The following is a 25,503-nucleotide window of genomic DNA, read 5'->3' as shown; positions in this document are numbered from 1 at the left end:
AAACTATGTAGCTCCAGTCCTGGTTTGTCTTACCGAAATGGAACACCTCACAATTACCTAAATTACCATCTGCCACTCCTTGGCCCATTAGCCCAGCTGATCAAGATCCCGTTGTACTCTTAAATAACCATGTTCACTGTCCACTGTACCACTAATTTTGGGGTCATCTTCAAATTGACTAACCATGCTTCCTATGATCCCATCCAAATGATTTATAGAAATGACAAACAACATTGGACCCTTCACTGAACCTGCTGGTCACAGGCTTCCAGCCCAAAATAAGCAATCATCCACCATCTTCTGTCTTCTACAATTAAGGTAATTTTGTATCCAATTGAATAGCCCTCCCTTGATCCACCAATCAGTCTACCATATGGAATCCTTTTAAAGGCCTTGCCAAAGTCCATGTCGACAAAATCTTTTGCACTCCCCTCATTTATTTTCCTGGTCATGTCCTCAAAAAACACAGTTAAGTTTGTAAGAGTTCATGGGAACTGCAGATGCTGGAGAATCCAAGATAATAAAGTGTGAGGCTGGATGAACACAGCAGGCCCAGCAGCATCTCAGGAGCACAAAAGCTGCAGTTTTGGGCCTAGACCCTTCATCCGATGAAGGGTCTAGGCCCGAAACATCAGCTTTTGTGCTCCTGAGATGCTGCTTGGCCTGCTGTGTTCATCCAGCTCCACACTTTATTATCTTAAGTTTGTAAGACATGATTTAGCACGCGCAAGGCCGCGCTGACTACCCCTAATCAGTCTTTGCCTCTCCAAATGCACGTAAATCCTATCACTCAGAGTCCCCTCTAACAACTTACCCACCACTGATGTCAGACTCACTGGTCTGTAGTTCCTGGCACTTCAATCAACCAGAAACCAACTGTAGAATGTTACAGCACAGAAGAAGACTATATATCTGTTCGAAAGAGCTGTCCAATTTAATCTCACATCCCTACTGTTTCCCAATCCTGATCAAATTGATCCTCTTCAAGTGCATGCCTAATTGCCTCTTGAAATTTCCTGTCCAATGTGGCTCTATCACCCTGTCACATCTTAACTCCTCTCCATTTCAAAAAATCCTCATTTTCCCTTGTGCTCTTTTGACAGCTGTTTTAAACCTGTGACCACTTGGTACGGACCCACTCGGTAGAAGAAACAATCCCTCCCACTTGCTGTCTAAATCTACTATAATTTTAAACTTAATTTTAAATTTCACAATTTGATTTTGTTGTAATCTTCTATGTTCTAAAGAGAACAATCTGAGCATCTTAATCTCTCATGAAATTGAAGTTCCTTATTTGTGTTATCATCCTTCTCAGCCTTGCTGGTATCCACTTCAGGGTTCTGACCTGCTTCCTAAAATGTGGGTCCAGAAATATTCTTAACTCCAGGTGAGGCCTAACCCATTTGCTTACCATGACTTCCTTGTTTTGAATTTATGTTTTCTTAAAAGTGTTAAAAATCTATCCTACATTCTCAATGGAATGAATGGCTTACTGCTGCTGTTATATTCCTGTGCTTTTTGAACCATTACATCAATTTGCTCTATCATCATCAAATAATAGACAATCCCAAATCCTCTGCTCTTGTAGATATTTCTAATCAACCTGTTCAGCTGCCTTCAGAGGCATCTCTTGACCAGTCATTACTTGAACACAGGCCTTTTAGTGCAAAGGTAGGGACACTGCCACTACACCACAAAAACCCCCTCCTCTTTGTATCCTGCTCATAGTAACACTGTTCTGATTATGTTGTCTTTCTGTCTTGTTATCCAAAGTGCATCATGTCACGTATGTCAACATTAAATTGTATCTGCCATTTGTCTGCCTGTATCACCAACCTGTCCTCCTGAAGTCTGCAGTTGTTCCCCTTGCTATTTATTATGTTGTCAAGCTTTATTTCACTCTAAAACTTTAAAATGTAGGTCCAAGTGATATATTGTGTAGCTGGAGAAACACAGCAGGTCATGCAGCATCAGTGAAGAAGGAAAGTCGACATTTCAGGTTTACACCATTCATCAATGAGTCCTGATGAAGGGTGTAAACCCAAAACATTGACCTTTCTGCTCCTCTGACGCTGCCTGACCTGTTGTGCTTCTCCAGCTACACATTGTATTGACCCTGAATCCAGCAAATGCAGTTCTTGCTATCTCCAAGTGATACATATTCAGAAAAGTAATCTTTGTCGGACACCAGAAGAAATGCCTTTGCAATCAGAAATATAACGGTTCACCCATACTTTCAGTGTACTATCGCTTATCCAGCTATAAGTACCCATTATGGTCATCTCCTTAATTCCAAATAAGAGGCATGTGTGGGACTTTATCAAATACCTTTTGAATATTAGATTGTTTGGGAAGCATGAGTTTGTATAGTAAGATTTTTCTGGTAGACTCTCAGGTTCTTCGAATTGTTAATAGGGATGACATTTGCATTAAAATTTCTTCTGCCCTAAATCTTTTAAGCTGCCTTTCTCAAAGATTGGTGCATCAATTGTCGAATATTTTCAGAAAGAAGTGATTTGAAATATTTCATTTACAAACAAGTTCAAAGTGAAAGGGCTAAAATATCAGACAAGTATCACAAGCTTCTATTTAAAAGAATAATAAGATATTTCCTGAGTCATATTATTTCCTCCAGTCTTCAGAATGACGGCAAGGCAAATTTTTGAGACAATTTTTGGGCATCCTTAGTAATTGCAGCATCACTTCATTTAATATTTGGAAATAAAAGTAGTTTCTGACTTGTAATCACAAAAGCCAAGAGAAGATCTCTTGCGATTTCTGATTAGAAATTAAATCAAACTGATCTGAGGCTGCAACGAGGTAGGCATTAACTTGTGAAACGGGCAGTACTTGCTTCACCAGAAGCAAGTGACTAACTTACCAATCTATTCTAATTGGTAAGTATCATTCATTGCAGTCAGTGTTCAAGAGGACATCCAGCTGGAATATCTATTTCTTAATGATGCTATGATTATATTTGTACATGAATATCCTGGTGGAATACCTTGAAGTGCCAAAGTTTTCATCATCTACAGTTTATGACAACAATTTGACATAACTGCTTTTAAATCTGTTAAGTTGCATATTCAATTTGATTTCTCCATTCTTGCAATGATATAACCAATTCTTGCCTAAAGCTTCATTTGAGGTTTTGAGGGTCTTCCTTGTCTTATTCACCTTTGACCCAAAATAACAACACAACTGTCTAAATTTTCAAAATGCAAAATGTGTTCTTTATAACTAATAAAAACAAAATGCTGGAGAAACTCAGCAGGTCTGGCACCATCTGCAGAAAGAGGAAAAACAGCTAACGTTTTGAGTCTCAAGACTGTGTCAAAGTGAATAAGACTGGTGTGTCTATTTTGCTTTTTAAGGCACTGTTACAACATGTTAGTTAATTATGACATTTTTTGCTATGTTGAATTTTGTCTAAACAAGATGACCGTAATCTCTTTTATTAAGAAACAGGTTATGTCTATGACAAATTTAGGGACATAACCTTTATTTTACAGGGATATGATTCAATCCGTACTGTTCACCTATAATTACCTAACTGATTGTTTGTGCTCATTTCTAACTTTGATAACTTATTTGCTTTAAACAGGTAAACACCAGAGTTTTATAAAGGAATGTAGTAAAAATCCAGCCTGGCCAGAATTTACATCAATAAGTGTATCTGTCCAGATTGCTTAATTTAAACTCTGGCTCAAAGATATGGTTGTAGCTGAACTTTGTGTCCTTAAAACTGGGATGACCAATGTCAGCTACTAATTGGTGTCTTGTTTAAAAAAATCTTGAAACCTATCTTTCACGTTTATCGCCAAGCATGCTTCATCACTCTTCTGCTCTGATGGATGTTGAAATCCATTCTGACTTGCAGTTTGTTTTCATGATTCTAAAGAAATTATATCAAAAATTAAATTTCACAAAATTTTTTAATTGAACAGCTTGTGGAAAATATTTGAAAGCATCATGAAAGTGCACAGACTAACCCATACTGTTATGCAGAATTTATTTCTTACAAAATGTATAGAGATTATAAAATAGCCAAGAAGTAGCCTTAAAATTCTAAATGTTTGCTCCTCTATAAAATGGATTCTGGTTACTCCTTGCTTGTTTTGGCTTTGGCTTCTGTTTTGTAGGTTCCGTTGGGGACAATCTGTATGTTTGTTTGTCTTTGTGCTGAAGCTGCTGGCTGTTTATTTTGAACAAACTCACATTTCTACCAACAGAGATAAAAATGTTCTAATGCACCAAACTGACTAACCCTTTCTTTGTTTCATTCCAATGCTGCCATGCATGTCCTCAAACAAATCGACCAATAGGATGATGAGGAGGGCATATGGGCGTAACAGTACACATGAACCAAATCTACAGTTTTGTTCTGAGGGGTGAGAGCATGGATTTTCTCTTCTCAGATCATATTGCACTGGATGCTGTAATGCTCAAATGTTCTGCTCTTTGTGCAGTATTTCTTTGTGTGTGTTTTACTGTTTGTTGTTTCTGTGTCATTGCTTCTCTCTCTCTGTCCGCATTGCCTTTGATAGAAGTATCAATTAGAAATTGATATTGTAGCAGAGCAGGTGAGAAATTATATGTACCAGTCATTCTGAAGATGTGAAAAAACATTTAAGGCCTTGGCAGGAACAATTAAATTCCACACTAATATGTACACATGCTACAGAAGATGTTTATCATGTACTATTAGGCATATAAGTTATTACTTGTTAGCTTTGTAATGCTAACGACTTAGTCAACAAAGTTACACTGCTTTTGAAATCAAGAATTGAACTCAGCCTGTTTTCACCAAGGAAATGTGTAAAAACAGGTTTGGATGAATGAAGTGATGGTCAAGGAAGGAAAATTGGACTTAAATTTTAAATTCTAGTTTATTACAACGCACCTTCATCGAGAAGGTTCCCATGTGACCTTTTACCCTAACCTGATCAAGCCATGGATAATTTACTTCGAGGACTTGTGCCCAGATACTTGCTTTAGTTCTGGATCAGCAGAGGCTATATTAAGATATTGTGTTAACACAGCAAATTTTCAATAATCTTGTTTATAAGGCAGATACTGAAGATGGTTATTTTTACAATTCCTGTGAAATTACGCAAAGTGGCAAGATATCTGCACTTCTAAAAATAGTGATCTACTAAATCAAGAAAGCTGATGTTCTGATCGCTTTTAAATATGTGTTCAAAAACTAATTCATATCATTCCCTAAGAGATTCTATACTGCAATATAAATTAAATATAACTCAAAAAATGCTTTTGCCCAGCAAAATCTGAATTGTTGAATAAAGTAGCGTGACAATGGTGTGAGCCACTTAAGATTAATTTATAATTGGTACACACAAAAATAAAGATTGCACTATAGTAAAAATCACTAACTAGTTCTCATTTCCTGTGTCTTTGCGATTGAATGAAAGGAAACTCAAATGAAGAATCAAGATTGGTATAGATACCTGTCTCTGAACCTTGCTAGAATTTTGATATAAATTTATTTTGACAGTTTTATGATGCATATTCAGGAATTTTTATGGTCTGTGAAACTAGAGATTCCTACAGAGACTCATTTTGAATCCATGTACCATCTTGATGTTATACAGTCGCAATCTCATCTGATTTGGAACTTTTACATAGTTCTCGAGTTATCATTTAGAATTTTGTGGAATTGCTTTTCTTACATCATGTGACCAAAAATAATTTCACTATTTGGGAATGAGTCTGTTTCAAGCTTGCCATTTAATACAAGGAGATTTGTAAATTTTCATTCGGAAATAAAAGGGATATTGAACACCGCGTCCCTTGAGTGTTGTAAATATGGACGCTGGTAGGTGTTTTACTGCATTTGAAATGTACTTCATAGTTCAGTCCCTCTCATTCTTCTGTCTGCTGAATCAATATTAACTAGCTCTTTTTAGGTGCAGGGCACCTGATAGGCGACAGCAAGACCTTTTGATAAAGTTATGACAGAGACTAGAAAGTGATAACTTGAAAAATGGTACTTGAATTTCCTGTGACTGACTGGAAAGATCACATGATAAGATTCCACATATTAAATCTTTGACTGTATTGAACAAACTTCAAGCAAAATTATCTGAACATTATTCAGTTGACAACTTATACTCCATAAACTACAGGTGAGATGGCCCATTTAAGTTTTAAAATGATAGAAAGCTTTGTTTCTGCCCTTACTCATCTCTGAATTGGGTACTTAATTGTCAAGAAACTAGCCCAAAGTTGTTCTCGTCCCCTGATGGGTTACTTCCTTTTCGGTTTTCCAGTCAGAAACTTCCAAGCCCTGAACTTGCTTTCACCATGAAGGTGTTTGAGTTTTGAGTTCCTGTCCCTAAGCAAATCTTCCAAACTTGCTCAAACCATCACAAATTTGGATTTCTTAATCTGAGCATGATATCAGTCTTCTGTTGATGAACAATACAGACAAGCTGTTGCTATCTCTCTGCACTTCCTCCCTCTCTTTACATACAAACACACAAATTTGGAGCAGAAGTAGGCTATTCGGCCCCTCAAGTCTCCTCCTCTATTCAGTAAGATGGTGGCTGATTTGCTTATGTTTCAAATTCCACTCCTGATAACCTTTGATTTCATTACCTAAAAATAATCTATTTACCTCCACTTTACAAATATTAAATCACTCCTTCTCCAGCAGCTTCTGAGACAGTGTCCCAAACTCTCCTCATCTATACCCTAAAAAAGGTGATCCCCTAATTTTAAACAGTACCTCCTAGATCTGGATTCACCCACAAGATATAACATAATTTCCACATTCAGCTTGCTAAGAACTTTTAGGACCTTTAAGTGCTTAAATCAAGTCACTCCTCAAACTCCTACATTCCAAGCACAATCTGTCTAAACTTCCACAAAAGACAGTATCAATCTAGGAAACCTCGAACCCCTTCTAATGCCTTCACCTCCTCCTTTAAATTAGGTGACCAAACTGCACAAATTTGTGCATAATTGCATAACTGCATTATTATGATCCACTGCAGTCTGTGGAATTCATTGCCATTGGAGTACAGCAGAGGCTGGGACATTAATTGCCTTCAGGGCAGTGATCAATAAATTCTTGATCTCACAAGGAATCAAGGGCTACGGGGAGAGACTATTAAGCTGGATTCCTTAGGACACATATCAGAGCAATTGTAATGGCTCCAAAATTCTCTAAATTGCTCAGATAGGATTTTACTAATCAATAGTAATGGACTGACATGATGTATTTAGAGTTTTAATTGCTCTTTCTGCCTGACTGGAAATTTTAGAGAGATTAGTTTATTTACTTGTGAATTTACAAGTTTGCAAGTCAAGTCAATTATGTGATTCTGTTTTCGAAAATCAAGTTGTACCAGGTGCTACTGTCTGTCTTGTCTGAAATTGCCAGGTTTCTGTCTTGGAAAGAGCTGATGTATTGACAAGTACAAACATGGTTGTTAGTAAGTTTTTTGGTGTGACTAAATATGAAATCATTAGTTTGACATTTATTGGTATTAATGCTAATATCAACATTAGCGATTGATATGAGAGTATGTGTCTGTGACTTAACTCCAACTGCAAATGCATGAAAACCACAAACCTCTTTACTGTTGACACTATTAGTTAGATCAGTGGTGCTGCTCCACAACACAGCTGCCTCCTAAATATTGACTGACTTTTTAATTGATTTCCTCCCCATGGATAATGTGGACTTCTTTTCAAGGCACCATCATTACCTCCTTTCTCAAAAAAGAACTCCTGTTGTGCATATCACCATCACATTTCCAATCTCTCTTTCTCACAAAACCTCTTGTATTGTCACCTCTCTAAATGTAACATGCTGTTTAGATCTCTCAAATCAGGCTTAAGCCATTGCCACATCATCAGAAAGGTCCTTAACCAAGCTCACAAGTGACAGCCACAGGGAGTTTTTCCAGCATTCTGTTTGTTTGACATTCAGAATGACTAAGGTGTGTTTTCCCTCCTATTTCTAGTCTTATCTAGAGTAAGTCCTGAGCTGAGCTTCTGATCACAAACCCTATAAGGTTGGGAGGCTTATTACAATGATATTGTGGTGAATCATACTAACTTTTCATCACCTCCCTATTCTATACTATATTGCGACTTTTTCCACAATCCTTAAGAATATCCAGATGGCTGTCTTCAGTGGCATACTGAGCAATTTTACTCGTTCATTATTTCATGAAAGAACAAGTGAATGTATATTTGTTTGGTTCAGTTTGAGACTGGGTAGTACAGCCAACGTGTTTATGTCATCTGGAAGGACACAATGCATTCATTGCTGCTGGCATGTTTAGAAAGCAAAAACCATTGTTCGAGAATGGAAGCAAAATACCATTCCATGCCATGGCCAGGAAGACTTGCTGAAAGGCTCACAAGATAATGATTCACTACCACTGGTTGTTGTGCCTTCAGTTGCCAAGATCCAAAGGTCTGAATCTTTCTCTCTAAATGTCTCCCCCATTCTTTCATGATTTAGGACACTCCTTAAATCACACTTCAACTGCCTAGTATCTTGTAACTCAGTGACAAATTTCACTTTCCCGCACAATCCATCGGGATGTTTTGCTATGTTAATGATACTACAAATGCATTGGGTTGATTTTAGGAGTATGGTGGTCATATTAAGGAGGGGATCAAATGTCTGAGTGCGCTATGGATGCTAAGATTTTCAGCACTTGGAGGCGGCCAAGTTTTGCCTTCTGTGGTAATTAAAATAGCATAAGCTGAATGAGCAAACTTTCAGCTCTCTGTCATGTGAAATCCTTAAAGAAAGAGTAAATGAAAAATCCTGAAAGGTAACAAGAGGTAATCGGAAGTACAAATGAGTTGCATGTGAAGTTTAGCAATATGCTAATGTTTGTTAATGTAACCAAGTTCCCCATTTTTGAAAATAGTTAATTACAAATTTAATACCTGTTGAATTGTATCTTAGTTTGCAGGAAACTCTTATGCAGACATAACCTATATTGTCATCATCTAGTAATTAGTATTTATGAACAAAAACTTCATTCAAATCCCCACTTTGTTCATTATCGCTTGCTCCAGAACACAGTAAACAACAACACTACCCGCCAGCACAGGCTGCTCTACAATACTCTGTTTATTTCCATAAGTACATAATTTTAAGTTCATACTCTGTAATAACCTGTTATACATATGAATACATTCTTGACCATATCCACCCTTGTCAGGAATTGTTTTTATTTAAACAAAGCTGAACTCAGAAAACCTGTTGAAAAATGTTTTCACTTTAATCCATCTCCAGGTGTCGGTGCAACCATTATCGAACTTTATAATAATATTATAACTGGATCATTTTAAAATAAGCATTTGTTTTTTAACAGTTACAGATTTACACTTTTAAAATATTAAAAAATATTGGCACCATTTGCAATGTAAAAGTTGTAGTGTGTGCCTGCAAATGACTAGATTGTTCTTTACCACTGGATTTGAGTGAAATGCAGACTCATGTTTGAGAAGTTGCTCTGTGGCCTGGTAAGGATCCTACCTGAATTAAATTTCTGGGAAGTTTCAATTACAACTTACATTAATTCATTGCTTTTAATGTAGTAAATGTTTCATGGCACTTCACAGGGACATCATCAGAAATTATTCACGAGGAAAAAGCTGCAGCAGTATTGTTATAGAAATCTGAAGTGATTAAATTCACACTCTCTCGACTTCAAGAGACCACAGAGAAAGGAGGCCTTTTCTCATTGTTGTATACTGGTATAAAATCCAGTATTAAGTGTGTTTCACTTGCAGTAGCATTCTATCTTCAACAAAACATTTATATTTGGCACGATGCAGTTAAGAGAATTGAAGCAGAAATATTGTGAACTGTGCTAATTTTAAGTGTGGCTTCTCCAACAGAAGTACAGAATGTGCCATCCTTATGATAAAACCTTAAAACCGTGGGTCCTTAAAACCTGCTTGGGTGGATGTAGAAGATCGCACAGCATTATTTTGAAGAAGAGCAGGGGAGTTACATTTAGAACCTGGCTGATCTCTGTCCCTCCATCACCATCACACAAAAAAAGAAATTATCTGGTCATTATCGAATTGCTGTTTGTGAGTGTTTGCCGTGACACATTGACTGCATTGTTTCCTACATTGAAACAGCAATTAAACATCAAAAAGAACTTTGTTAGTTGTAAAGTACTTTGAGCCATCCGGTAGTCATGAAAAGCATTATATAAGCCTTCCTTCCTTTTTGGTAATAATTAGAGCTTGAATATTCTTTCTTCCTGTGTGCACCTTACCTCCATGTACATTTCAACCCTTGACCGTAACCAGTGCCGTTTGTACTTGCAGTGTTTGGTGGCAGGGGCAGTTGAGAGGGTTTTTTAAAATAAAACCAGTGGATAACACATGGATTGAAATAAATTTTAAAAAATACAAAGAAGGATTTGAACTAACAAGGGTGTTATTGAGGCCAGGATGGAACAAGTCTGTGATATATTTTTAAAAATATGTTTGTAGCATTCGTTGTATAGAGAAGCAGCATGGCTGCTTTACAAATGGCAAAGAAGTTAAGTAGGAGACAGGAAATCTTTAAGTTGGAGACTGAAGGATTGAAGATATGGGTTTTTTTTAAGAGGCCTTTAATGGAAGAAAGAGTGGCAGTAAGGCACTGTGTTTTATGGGGAACAAAAACAAAGTTGCTGGAAAAGCTCAGCAGGTCTGGCAGTATCTGTGGAGGAGAAAACAGAATTAACGTTTCGGGTCCGGTGACCCTTCCTCAGAGGTGAGTTTTATGGTGAGCTACAATGAACTATAGCATGGTGACATTAATTATAGAGCAAATAAAATCACTGCAGAAACTTTATTGAGGTGATGGAACTTGTATTCAGGCTCAAAATGTAGCAAAAAAGTAAAGCAACTTACTGCACAGAAGGGGACTGTTCGGACACTTGTACCTGTGCCAGTCAAAAGGAACATTCAACGTAATCCCACATTTCAGCTTTTGAAGTGCTGTAGCCCACAAGGCTATGGACAAATACATATCCAAGTACTTTCAAGTGTAGTGAGGGTTCTTGCTTGTCCCATCTTTTCTAACAATATTTCTAGATCCTTACCACCCTCTCCGTATAAAATTTCCTCTCAAATCTTTTTCAAGTCTAAACACTCATCACCTAAATCTGTGCCCCTTAATGATGGAACCATTAACCAAGAGTAATAGGAACCTTCCTATCCATAGTATCTTAATTCCTCAATTTTATGGATATCAATTTAGTATGGAGAAATTATATTGAGATAGAAGATCAGCAGAATGTAATTGAATGGTGGGGGTGACTCAAGGGACCACATGGCCTACTTCTGCTCCCTGTTCTTATGTTCCTTGTAATTAGTCTTTCAAAAATGGACTACCTGACCTTTTTCGGACTTAATTTGCCCCTGTTCCAGCTACCTGAAGTTCATTGATCGTTTTCTGTATTCTACAGTTTTCCTCATGATTGTAAACCACATAGCCATTTTCTTTTGATGTCAGCAAACTTCTGAATTATTCCCCTACAATTATTGCTATATGCTGCAAAAATCAAGAAACTGTGAAGAGAGCCTGGCCATATGTCAGTGGAGTCACAAAAATGCTCATCAACCATTACATTTTGCTTCCTGTCTCTGAGACAATTTTGGCTCCTGTTTACCAGTAGTTCAGCGAAATGGACTGTTACTTCACTGACTAGTCTGCCATGTGAAACTTATCAAAAGCCTTGTCAAAATACATATAGACCTCATCACTATCCTCATCAACCATCCGTGTGACTGCCTCAAAAAAATCTTCTTCTAACAGGAGCATGCTATCTTTAATTGATCCATGTACTTCCAAATGAAGATTTACTCTATGCTTGGAATTTCTTGCAGTAATTTAAGACTAGATTGGTCTGCAATTACTTTATCTGCCCTCATCTTCCTTTGTAAACAATGGTGCAACATTAGCTGCTCTCGCCTAACGACATGGAGGATTGGAAAATGTTCTTCAAAAAACAGATGACAGCAATTCATTGATTCATTTCTCAGGGCAATGCCCTGACTAATCAGGGCTTAAAATTCAAACAAAGCCCAGCAGTTAACTGTCAATCATCATTAATTGTTGCATTCTTCATTACAGTGCCTCTGTCAATTGGTGTACGTTCCAACCAGTCAGCACTCTCAAATTATGTTGTATCACTGTTGGTTTTTCTCCTTGAATTTGAATTCATCTAATGAGTTCAAAGATGAAAAAAAAATTGAACAGTGCTGAAAATCCAGGTGAAAAGTGCCAAAGAGTAGCTGACTTAATGTGTTAAGCGTTGCTGAAGCTTACTTTTTGATGAGATGAGTGACTAATTCATCTCAAATATTTTCATTTGTAAAATCCTTATTATTATCTACCCTTAATATGATGATAAACTATTCATTTTGTCTTAAAGATTTCCTTTATTGGCTGCTTTATATTCGTTCTAATTTATAAAATTCTGAATTAAGTAAAATAATGGACCTGTAGTTTTGCAAAGTATATTGTAACAGAAGGATGTGAAACTTTGATGTGTGACAAGTACATCCACTGTTTGTCTTTTTACAGCAGCTGTAGACTTGTTTAATTTGATGTATTCAGGCCACATTGTTATTTTTCATAGCATAGCTCATTAAAGTTTGCACAGAAAATTGGCATTGATCTTATGGAACAATGTTGGTCACAATTAAATAGTGTAAGAGATTCAAAGTGAAGTTAGAATATTCAAGAATGGACATCTCTGAGACACCCACTTCCATCTCAATGTAATGTACTTGATAGTTTAAACTGAAGCAATTTTCACTGTCTTTCACAGATCTGACTGCACATCAGAATTACAGAATCATTAAAATCACCTCAGTAGTTCACACATTGGCATTCAATGGTTGAATTCTTTCCATTGTGAAGTTAGGCGGTTTTGTTTGATCATAAAAACCTATGACATAGGAAGAGACCATTCAGCACATCGAGGCTATGTTGAGTGTTCAAAATGGTGGTCAAATTTAGTTCCTGTTTTCCCCATGACAACGACTTAGCCAACCAGTGTTGCCTTGCCAACTAATTGGCACACATTCTCCGCAGTATAAATTGTTGTCCTCATTTGAAATTTGGTATTCTTGCATCTGTTCTGATGAGCACAAGAGAGAAAGCTTTGACAACATGTTTCTGTATTCTGCAATCATTATACTTTCAAGGAATATGAGCAGCACTGACAATGCCAGGATCTGCCCATTCCCAACAGTCCCCAAGAAGGCAGCAGTGAGCTGCCCATCCCCTAACTGGTGTATGCAAAACCAGATTATAAATCAGACCAGAGATAATGGGAACTGCAGATGCTGGAGAATTCCAAGATAATAAAATGTGAGGCTGGATGAACACAGCAGGCCAAGCAGCATTGTGCTCCTGAGATGCTGCTTGGCCTGCTGTGTTCATACAGCCTCACATTTTATTATCTATAAATCAGACCAGCCTGACAGGATTGTTTGAATATTAAATGAAATTTCTTGCATATCGGTTCATGAAATTGACTTTTGCTATTGAACATAGTGCCACAGTGCTTTGTAATATTTGTTTGTGATAGGGACAGTTAATTATTAAATAGATTGAATTACTTTCAATTTTAATTTTATCACAATGAATTAACTTGTTAATTATACTAACTACCAGTGTTCTAGCCTCAGTACATCTAAGGCATAGAGAATGACAGCAGTGCTGAATTCCCATGAGTTAAAAACAAGTAAACCACATAGAAAGGCACCTGGATAAATTTGACTAATGAGTAGAAGTCAACAATTAATGTGGACAAATACAAAATAATGAGACTAAGGAGAGGAAATATATACGGTGGGAATATAAACAGGTTCACATGGAACTGCAATGTTCCTGTTTGCAGGTTAGAGTTGAAAGTGTTCGGAATTATAAAGAGGTTTATGGGATGCATTTGGAAAATAATCATTTCTGTTTGTGGGGCCTCAGAGATTACTGTATATATTTGCAACAATATAAATGTTCTGAGGCTAAAAATTTAGCCAGAAGGTAGGGGATCAACTTATGTATGAATATTGTTTTAAGGGGTTGAAACACACCCTCTCCCATTGTCTTGATACCTGACTGTTCATGCAGTACATCAGCTGAGTGATTTCAGGTTTGAGACTACAATGTTCCTGTTTGCATTTCTGGAGGCTGAAAGTGCCTAGGGCCATGGGGAGAGTGCGAGAGTGTGACCTTGAGGATTAGCCACATTCATGTTGGATAGCAGAATAGGTTTGATGGACTGAGTGGTCTACTCCTTTTCTTTATCCATGTCCCACAAACAGCAATGCAATAATGCTCAAATTTCTTGTTTTAGCCATCTTGATAAGGGGATAAATATTGGCCTGGATACCAAGGGCATTTGATTGTTACTCAAAATTTAAACATTGCGATTGTAGACATGAAGTTTTGCATGCTTAAACAGAAAAGGAAACAAATATCTGAACATGCATGTAGAATTCACTCAATTCGAGGAGATACTCCTTTTTCAACATTTGAAATTCTTTATGGTTGTTTTGAATTGGTAAGGTTTCGATGGCCACCATGTGAAAGGACCACAAACAGTGCATGGATTATATCCTGATACCTTGAGTAATGGTATGCAATAAGTAACAAAATACACACTATAAAGAGAAATCCTGAAATTTATCCCTGCAGCAATGGGTCATTTTAAAGAGAGACAGGATGTAAAGTAAAACCATCACTTGTCCCTTTGATCAAAGGACAGGTTGCCTACCTCCACCCAGCAGGCGATTAACATACAAGTACATTTCACTTTAAACAACAGTGACAAGGCAGTACTAACTATTTGAAGTTTGTCATCTTACACATACAGGGAAGTATGTAGATAATTTAAGATTTTCCTGGTGTGTATGTTAGGCTTATTGTAACGCAGTTTGTCCTAATTTTAAACGATCTGTTACATTTAGAGCTTTTTTTTTGACAGTGCGCATTTATTTGACTGGAGGAAGGGTTTAAAAAGGCATTCTTTAGAAACATGTTGTTCCACATCAAAAGTAGCACAATTTAATGAATATTGACACAGTGAATAATAGTCTCATGCTGACCCCTTAGTGAACGATTAGCAGATTTGCAGTAACAAATGTGAGTCAAAATTGTCAGTTTCTTGCTTAAGGATTTTAAATGTAAATCAAAACTAAATGATATAAGATTTAATTAATTTGGAGTGAGAGTAAGTTGGTCCTTTAAAGAGATTACTTAATCAAGATGAACGTTTAAAGGGAAAATACTGTATTTTGTAAGCATAATTTTCACTCCTGTTTTAGAATGATACATTTGATACCACATACTCATGATCCCACAAACAAAAGGCCAGGTGCTTAGCATGCTTCTGCCAATTTTGTAGTGTAACTGTCTATCAAAAGTTCAATAAGTGCCCTTAGGTGACTCATACTGCCAACCTTTCCTTCTTAAGGAAGTGTCAGGCCTATAGTCTGTGAAACACTTCCAAGTAAACCGCTTAATGTCGAAAAGCAAGTGAAATGTTAACACTTTGTAAACAGCAGAACAACTTTTATCTATGTAGTATTTGTAATTGACAAACATTCATAGATGCTTTGAGTCAATGGATCAGAAATTGAAAAATGTAACCAAAGTGGCAGAAATGACCATAAATAAACACTATGCTACAAGAAAACTTTTGAAAATGGATGAATAAGTGAAGACATGAAGGGACATTCAAAAAGTAGGGCCGAAGCAGCTGCAAGTTCTGTCACCATACCAGATTTGTGAGACCTAAATGTACGATGTGAAGATGAGACTTGAGAAGTTTGCAGATTAGGGTGTGGCAGGATCATGGAGAGACTTGAAAGTGAGGTGAGTATCAGAGGTTAAGAGCCACTGCAGGAGTTTTGTAGATTTAAGTACACAAGAAAGGATGTGGGTCGTGGAGTTTTGCAGTTGTTGAAGTGCACAGCGATTTATGGATAAGAAGTCAACAAAGAGAAACCAAGTCTCCAAGTGGAGAAAGTATGGTTTACGGTTTTGGCAGTGCTAAGAGTGAGGAAAGGCAGAGGTGGGAGATAATGCAATGGGAGAAATTTGTAAACTTGTTGATTCATGGGAAAGGTCTGTATATGATTTTATGCTCTGTTGAAATGCAGGTTTATAATATTCTTCCTTTACTAATGAAAATAAAGTTTAAAAAATTGATATCCAACAACAGAACTGATCTGTTTCTAAAAAAGATCTAATTGTGCATTTAGAGTCTACTGGATTTAAACCTGAGAACTTAAACCTGCATGAAATGAGGGTAATATTTCAAGTCTTTATCAACTAGTTGGTACTGAAAGCTGCCCAAATGATGTAAGTTATTTAATAAGGGCATCATGTTTCCATGAATAGTCTGTGATTACCGCTACTATGCCCCATAATTACAGTTTCCTGATGTGTTAGTGGCAATTTTTTAAATTTAAATTTCCAGGGTTTTTTAACAAAGTTCAGTTGGAGGAGTGTGTGGCTAAACACTGCCAATGTCCATAACAGAATGCAATTAGGTTTTTTATTGGAGTGCTATGTTCCTGTGGTTGAGATAGTTGCAGAATGAGTGGCATTACAAAGAAAATCTTAAGCTTAGGAACTGTTTTCTCCACTTCTCCATTGAAAAATGTTGTTGTGTGACACTGCAGATGTGCTATTTTTTTGATGCGTATGACATCAGCCAGGTCTGCACAAACAAATAAAACACGATCCATTTGCACATGGTGCCTCGGCTCAAGGAGTTTGTGGGCCCATATATGACACAAATTGCAATGTCATCATAATTGTCTCTTGTATTAGCAAGTTTGTGTCCTAATGATGCACAACGATGATCTTTCAGGAATCGCTAGAGTCAGGGAGGGCCCTAGAGGACTGGAAAATCGCTCATGTGACACCCCTGTTTATAAAGGGAGTAAGGCAAAACACTGAACATTACAGGCTGATTAGCTTAACCTCAGTTGTGGGTAAGATTTTAGAATCCTTTGTGAAAGTTGAGATTTCTGAGTGCTTGGAAGTACATGGTAAAATAGGGCAAAGTCAGTATGGCTTCATCAAGGGAAGGTCATACTTGACAAATCTCTTAGAATGCTTTGAGGAAATAACAAGTACGTTCGACCAAATAGAGCCAATGGATGTTATCTACCTGGAGTTGAAGAACGCCTTTGACAATGTGCCGCACAAGAGGCTGCTGAGGAACTTAAGGGCCCACAGTGTTAGAGGCAAAGTGTTAGCATGGATAGAAGATTGGCTGTCTGGCAGAAAGCAGAGAATGGGGTTGACAGTGTCTTTCTCAGGATGGCAGCTGGTGACAAGTTGTGTTTCCACAAGGGTAAGTGTTGGAACCACAACTTTTCACTTCCTTCATCTAGATCATTAATGTATAAAGTGAGGGCATACTGGCTAAGTTTGCTGACGATACAAAAAGTAGGTGGAGGGACTAGTATTGACGATGTGTGAAGGCTGCAGAAGAATTTAACAGATTAGGAAAGTGGGCAAAGATGTGGCAGATGGACTACAGTGTGGGAAAGTGTGATGTCATGCACTTAGGTAACAAGAAAAGAGGCATAGAACAGTACAGCACAGTACAGGCCCTTCGGCCCACCATGTTGTGCCAAACGTTTACTCTAATCCTAATGTCAATCTAACCTCCACCCCGACCTTATACGATCATCCATATGCCTATCTAATTGCCACTTAAATGCCCCTACACTCTCCAGCAATGCATTCCACGCCCCAACCACTCTCTGCTTAAAGAATCTATCTCTGACGCCTCCCCAATATCTACCTCCATTCACTTTAAAACTATACTCCCTCATACTAGCTACCTCCACTCTAGGAAAAAGTCTCTGGCTATCTACTCTATCTATACCTCTGATCATTTTGTACACCTCTATCAAATCACCTGTCATCCTTCTAAAGAGAAAAGCACTAACTCTCTCAACCTTTCCTCGTAAGGAAAGGTCGTGCCTCACAAGCCTTATTGAGTTCTTTGAGAAAGTGACCAAACGGGTAGATGAGAGTATATCGGTTGATGTGGTGTATATGGATTTCGGCAAGGCGTTCGATAAGGTTCCCCACAATAGGCTATTGTACAAAATGCGGAGGAATGGAATTGTGGGAGATATAACAGTTTGGATCGGAAATTGCCTTGCTGAAAGAAGACAGAGGGTGGTAGTTGATGGGAAATGTTCATCCTGGAGACCAGTTACTAGTGGTGTACTGCAAGGGTCAGTGTTGGGTCCACTGCTGTTTGTCATTTTTATAAATGACCTGGATGAGGGCGTAGAAGGATGGGTTAGTAAATTTGCAGATGACACTAAGGTCGGTGGAGTTGTGGATAGTGACGAAGGATGCTATAGGTTGCAGAGAGACATAGATAAGTTGCAGAGCTGGGCTGAGAGGTGGCAAATGGAGTTTAATGCAGACAAATGTGAGGTGATGCACTTTGGTAGGAGTAACCGGAAGGCAAAGTACAGGGCTAATGGTAAGATTCTTAGTAGTGTAGATGAGCAGAGAGATCTCGGTGTCCATGTACACAGATCCTTGAAAGTTGCCACCCAGGTTGACAGGGCTGTTAAGAAGGCGTACAGTGTTTTAGCTTTTATTAATAGAGGGATCGAGTTCCGGAACCAAGAGGTTATGGTGAAGCCGTGCAAAACTCTGGTGCGGCCGCACTTGGAGTATTGTGTACAGTTCTGGTCACCGCATTATAAGAAGGATGTGGAAGCTTTGGAAAGGGTGCAGAGGAGATTTACTAGGATGTTGCCTGGTATGGAGGGAAGGTGTTACGAGGAAAGGCTGAGGGACTTGAGGCTGTTTTCATTAGAGAGAAGCTTGAGAGATGACTTAATTGAAACATATAAAATAATCAGAGGGTTAGATAGGTTGGATAGGGAGAGCCTTTTTCCTATGATGGTGATGGCGAGCACGAGGGGGCGTAGCTTTAAATTGAGGGGTGAAAAATATAGGACAGATGTCAGAGGTAGTTTCTTTACTCAGAGAGTAGTAAGGGACTGGAATGCTTTGCCTGCAACGGTAGTAGATTCGCCAACTTTGGGTACATTTAAGTCATCATTGTATAAGCATATGGACATACATGGAATAGTGTAGGTTAGATGGGCTTGAGATCGGTATGACGGGTCGGCACAACATCGAGGGCTGAGGGTCCTGTACTGTGCTGTAATGTTCTATGTAAGACCTTCCTTCCATTCCAGGCAACATGCTGATAAATCTCCTCTGCACCTTTTCCAACGCTTCCACATCTTTGCTTTAATGACGTGACCAGAACTGGACACATTACTCCATATGTGGCCGAACCAGGCTTTTGTCTAGCTGGAGCGTATCTTCATGCCTCTTGAACGCAATCCCTCTATTGAAGGAAGCTAACACACCATACGTCTTCGTAACAATACTATCCATCTGGGTGGCAACTTTCAGGGAACTGTGGACATGAACCCCTAGATCCCTCTGCTTCTCCACACTGCCAAGAATCTTTTCATTAACTCTGTATTCTGCTTTCATGTTTTTTGTTCTAAAATGAATCACCTCACACTTTTCAGCATTAAACTCTATCTGCCACTTCTCAGCCCAGCTCTGCATCCTATCAATGTCCCAAAGGCATGGAGTATTTTCTAAATGGGAAGAAAATTCACAGGACTGATTTGCAAAGAGACTTGGGAGCTCGTGTCCAAGATTCTCTTAAGTTAAACTTGTAGGTTGAGTCCATAGTTAGGAAGACAGATGCAACTTTGTCATTTATTTTGAGAGGACTTGAATATAAAAGCAGGGATGTACTTCTGAGACCCCATAAGGCTCTAGTCAGGCCACATTTGGAGTATTGTGTGCAGTTTTGGGCCCCATATCTCAGCAAAAATGTACTGGCCCTCGAGCAGGTTCAGAGGAGCTTTACAAGAATGGTCACAGGGATGAAAAGCTGAAAATATGAGGAATATTTGAGGACTGTGGGTCTGTACTTGGAGTTTAGAAGGATGATGGAAAAGCTGATTGTAACTTAGAGAATACTGAATGGACTAGACAGAGTTGATGTTGGGAAGATGCTTCCATTGGTAGGGGAGACTAGGACCCAAGAGCACAGCCTTAGAGTAAAGGGAAGACGTTTTAGAAAAGAGATAAGGAAAACCTTTTTCAGCCAGAGAGTAGTGAATCTATGGAATGCACTGCCACAGAAGGCTGTGGACGCCAGGTCATTGAGTATTTTTAATACAGGGATAGCCAGGTTCTTGTTTGTCAAGACGATCAAGGGTCAGGGGGAGAAAGCGGGACAAATGTATCAGCCATGATTGAATGGTGGAGAAGATTTGATGGGCCGAATGGCCTAATTTCTGCTCCTATGTCTTATGGCCTTAACAACTTTCAGTTGAACTCTGAATTTAGGTGGGCAGCAAGCAAAAATTCTGGATCCAGTCGTAAATTAAGAGATGCACAAAATGCATCTTCATTTGTTTCAGTTATGTAGTGATCAATAGGTTTACTTTTGCTGGTGCTATCAGTTAGAAGGACCAATTTAGGAATTGACAACACAATAACTTATCTCTATATAGAAACATAAATGGGTGGCAGGGATGTAGCGATGAATTCTAGAGCTTGTGGCTTAGATAGCTGAATGCATGGACACCGATCAATGGTTGAGTAATTAAAATCACAGACAGGCAAGAGGGTGGAATTAAAGGAGTGCAGAGATCTCAGGGGTTTGAGAGGTTGGAGCTAATTACAGAAATAGGGCATTGTGTAATCATGGAGGGATTTGAAAACAAAGATGAGAGCTTTAAAATCAATGCATTGCTTAATTAGGAGCCAGTGTAGGTCAGTGAGCACAGTGATGATAGTTGAAAGAGACTTGTTGAAAGTAAAGACATAGACAGCAAAGTTTTTGATGATCTTAAGTTGTTGAAGGACAGAATGTGAGAGACCAGCCAGGATTGCATTTGAAAAGTTGAGAGGGGTAATAAAGGCATTAATGAGGGTTTCAGCAGCAGTAATGCTGCGACATGGCACAGGGTTGGATAATATAATAGAAGTGGGAAAAAAGCAACCTTGCTGATGATGTGACAGTATGGTCAGATGCTCCCCTCTTTTGATGCCGAGATTTCACACTGTCTGATTCGTCCTCAGGTTCCAGAGAGAGGAAATGAGTGAATAATGTAGAAATAAAAATTTTAACAAGACCAAAGAACAGATTTCTGTCTTCCTGCTGTTCAGTTGAAGGATGGTCCTGGATGTCAGGGAAGCAATCTGATAATATAGCAACAGCAGAAGATTTGGGGAAAAAATGGAATGGTAGAGCTGGGTGTCATCATCAAAACTGTGAAAACTGTTTCTGTATTTGCACATTATTGCCTGGGAACAACATGTAGAAGGAGCCAAGAATGGGGGATGCTGGAGAAAACTACAGTCTACAAAGTAATTTGCATAACAGCTATTATTTATTGATTTGCTTTATATAATTAACTGAACATAAAATTTATGCTGTGGTCAATAACTCAGATCTGGAAAATTTGATGTATAAAAAGTATATGTCAGTCTGAATGTTCTGGTGATGTGTGCGCAACTTTAAGCATTTCATCAAATCTAACCAAAAGATGATGAACAGGTGTTATTTTGAGCGTGAGATATTTTCAACTATATTATTTATAACTAGCCCACATTTGGTATGTTAGGAATGTTATATCTGTGCTCAAAATTCTTGAATGAAGTCCTGATATTGAGTAATTTCTGTTTTTGCCTCCAGAAGTTATCTTCCCTAACCTCCTTTCCCAGTACTTTCCATCTTTACCTTAATTATCAATATGAAAGACTCTTGTAATACCTCCAAAATCTAAGCCAGTCATCAGGCTATTTTAGTCTCCTCTGCTTTCAAATTGCCCATTACTCCATTTCTATGAGTTTCACCTCGTAAAATGATCCCATGCTGCAGTTACCTTCTTATTGCCCCAGGTCCTCATGAAACTCATCACCTTAAATATACCTGAGCCTGATGTCCCAGCTCACTTTCCACCTTCCCTGTTCTTGGCCCTATACAGAGCGCATTGTTATAGCATCTCAGTCTGACGTTAACCCCATTCTTTCCAAAACTCTCATCTCTTTCTACCTTCTTAAAAATTCCACCCTCAATTCCACAGTTTTCTTCAGCTGTATCTCTGTTTTGTAGCACGACTGAATGCATTGTTATCATCATTTATAGCCTCACTTCTTCTGTCACTCCCTGTTCATGGTGCATCCAATGCAATTTCCAATCACTGACATCTTGTGCAATTGTGATTATGGATCACCCTCATCTCTTTCTATTTGTCAATCTCCCACCCTTGACCATTCCCTTTTCCACTGCAGTTATCGCAATAGTTCTGCTGTGCTATGGCTGGTTGTGTGTTCCACATTGTATTTCATCCCTTTCAATTCAATACCTGAAGACTGCCTTCTGGCATAATCACAATGCTTGCTCTGAGCTTAACTCTTATCCTCCTGTGCTAATCTAGTACCAAGACTGCCTCCTTCCATGTCAGCAACATGTGCATGCGTAAACTCAGTGATCACTTCTCACTAATTTAAAAGAACAAGCTTGTATTTTTGTAGTGTCTTCCACATCATCGGAAGGTTCCAAATGAAATACTTTTCAAATCTAATCACTCCAATAATATAGGGGAACAAGGCACTGATTCACCTTATACGATAAACAGTCATGAGATAAATCATCAAATATGCTTTGTAACACTGGGAATGGGAAAAATATTGACAAGACAAAAGAAGAATTCCACTGCTCTTCTCATCATACTATTGGATCTCGTATGCCCATCCGAGAAGGCAAGTGGGGCCTTGTTATAATGTCTCATTTAAAAAGGTAGGACCTCACCAGGATAGGATTCATGCAGAAACGCATGATTCAAGTCTGTGGAGTGTAATTTCAGAGGCAAAAGGACATCCATTGCACTAAGCCAAGATACTTGTTTTTAATTCTTTCATGAGATTTGGGCATCAATGCCAAGACCAGAATTTATGGTCCATCCCCAGTGGCACTTGGATTGATAGCTTGCTCAGCCATTTCAGAGACATTTAACAGCCGGGAGTCTCATATAGACTGGTTAGCAAGGTTAGCTCACATGGAATACAGGCAGAAGTAATGATTTGGATACAAAATTGGCTCAAAGGTAGAAGACAGAGGCTTTTCTTCTAGACGTTTGCGACCAGTGGTGTACTACAAGGATTGGTGCTGGGTCCACTGCATTTAGTTATTTATATGAATGATTTGGATGCAAACATAGGAATGGTTAGTATGTATGCAGATAACACCAAATTTGGAGGTATTGTGGGCAGCGAAAGATTACTTCACAATATAGTGGGATCTTAATCGGATGGGCCACTGGGCCGAGGAGTGTCAGGTGGAGCTTAATTTAGATAAACGTGAGGTGCTGCATTTTGGAAAGGCAAATCAGGGCAGGATTATACACTGAATGGTAAGATCCTGGGTAGTGTTGCTGAACAAAGAGACCTTGTAGTACATGTTCATAGTTCCTTGAGAGTGGAGACACAGGTAGATAGGATAATGAAGACAATTGGTATGCTTGCCTTTATATGTCAACGCATTGAGTAGGTCATGTTGCAACTGTACCAGACATTGGGTAGGCCACTTTTGAAATACTGGATGTAATTCCGGTCTTCCTGCTATAGGAAGGATGTTATGAAACTTGAAAGGATTCAGAAAAGATTTACAAGGAAGTTGCCAGGGTTGGAGTGTTTGAGCTATAGGGAGAGGCTGTATAGGCTGGACCTATTTTCACTGGAGTATCAGAGGCTGAGGAATGACATGATAGAAGTTTATGAAATCATGAGGATCATGCGTGGGGTAAAAGACCAGATCTTTTCCCTGGAATGGGGTTTCCAAAACTAGAGGGCATAGGGAGAAATTTAAAGGGGACCCAAGGGGCAGTGTTTTCATGCAGAGGGTGGTACGTGCATGGAATGAACTGCCAGAGGAATTGGTGAAGGCTGGTAAAATGACAGCATTTTAAAAACATCTGGATGAGTATATGATTGGAAAAGTTATGAGTTAAGAGTGATAAGGGCAAAATAATGGCAAATGGGACTAGATTTATTTAGAATGATCAGCATTGGTGATTTGGAGCGAACGGGTCTGTTTCTGTGCTGTACATCTCTATGACGCTGTGACATGTAGGTCACATTGGTGAATAATGGTTGACTTGTTTCCTATAGGAAAGCAATGAACCAGATGACTTTTTGCAACAATTGATAGCACAACTACTGAAATTAGTTTTCTGTTTCAGATTTATTGATTGAATTTATATTCTGCCATGTTGTAAATTGAGCCGATGTTCCCTTGAGATTGAGCCTCTCAATTGCTAGTCCAATGACATTCTTCCTCTGCCGCCATCTCCCCTTAACATTTGAGATTTCCAAACTTTCGCTGTTGCAGAATAATGTAAATTAGAAATGTGCATCATTTAAAGTTAAAACTAAATTAGATAAGAATACGTTAGAACTTAAGAACATTGGATCTTTTGTACATAAGCACTGAGTACCTTGCAGACAATGACTCAGTTTTTACATATCATAAAGAATATTCAGTAAAAGTTTTAGAAAACTAATACATCCATTCCAGAAACCACAGTCAAACATTCTAGAATAAAATTAGTCACCAGCATGTTGCATGTGTGTTGGATCTTTCGCTAGAGCAATCCAAAATTAATCCTAATGCCATGTATTCTCCCAGTAACTCTGTATTCTCTTCTATTCCAAATGTTTCTTTGTTTGCCCCTTAAAAGATACAACTCCTTGACTACACACTGACAGTTGCTGCATTACCACACTGACATGGCAATCTCTGCTGAAACTACGTCCCATGTAGTGAAATTTCCCTCAAACCCCTCCCTACTTTCACTCCCATTGCAATGATTTTAAATTGATAGTCTTTGTCACTATTTCTCCAAACAGTGAAAATAGTCATGCCCTATTCAAACTATCAGAAATCCTGTAGAATTTTTTTAAAAATCTGTTTGTTATTCTTTACCATTAGTTAACAAACTCTGAATCTAAGGTTCACAACACATCTAAGAGATCCTCAGGCAAGAGTTTAAAAAGAATAGAAGTATCACTAATGTTGGTTCAGTGCAATAACTCTGTAACTTGAGATGAGAGGATTTCATCACTTTGTGTGATTGTCAACTGATACCTTGGATTTTTTTATGTAGTAATCCAATTTAGTTATGTGATTTTGATCTAAGTTAATAAATTAGTCTGAAATTGGCAGCTCGATCATTCTTAAAGAAATATTGCAGTCAAAAAATGAGTTTTGCTATCTTTTGAAGGTGCTATCCGATTGTATTTTTGACCTGTAATACTAAGCGTACATGCTTTCAGTTTTAAAATAATTAACTTCTATTGTACACTGTACACCATCCAAACAATTAGTAAATGTTAGTATG

General features: G+C 38.3%; 1 protein-coding gene across 7 annotated transcripts in view; it reads left to right on the top strand.

Annotated features, from left to right (window-relative positions):
• Nucleotides 1–25,503, top strand: part of LOC125460360 (ERC protein 2) — a 1,111,380-nt gene that overhangs the window by 953,137 nt on the left and 132,740 nt on the right. For 2 of the 7 annotated variants that reach the window (XM_059649893.1, XM_059649894.1), the window contains one exon: nucleotides 4,326–4,391. The exons of the other annotated variants lie outside the window; for them this stretch is intronic. In XM_059649893.1, coding sequence (XP_059505876.1) covers nucleotides 4,326–4,352 — 27 coding nt within the window. In that variant the 3' untranslated portion in view covers nucleotides 4,353–4,391. The remainder of the gene's footprint in view (nucleotides 1–4,325; nucleotides 4,392–25,503) is intronic. 7 annotated transcript variants of the gene reach the window in all.

Source organism: Stegostoma tigrinum, chromosome 11 (genome assembly GCF_030684315.1).
Source record: "Stegostoma tigrinum isolate sSteTig4 chromosome 11, sSteTig4.hap1, whole genome shotgun sequence".
Classification (NCBI taxonomy): domain Eukaryota; kingdom Metazoa; phylum Chordata; class Chondrichthyes; order Orectolobiformes; family Stegostomatidae; genus Stegostoma; species Stegostoma tigrinum.
The sequence above is the reverse complement of the archived record's forward strand: the minus strand, read 5'-3'. Positions and strand labels throughout refer to the sequence as shown.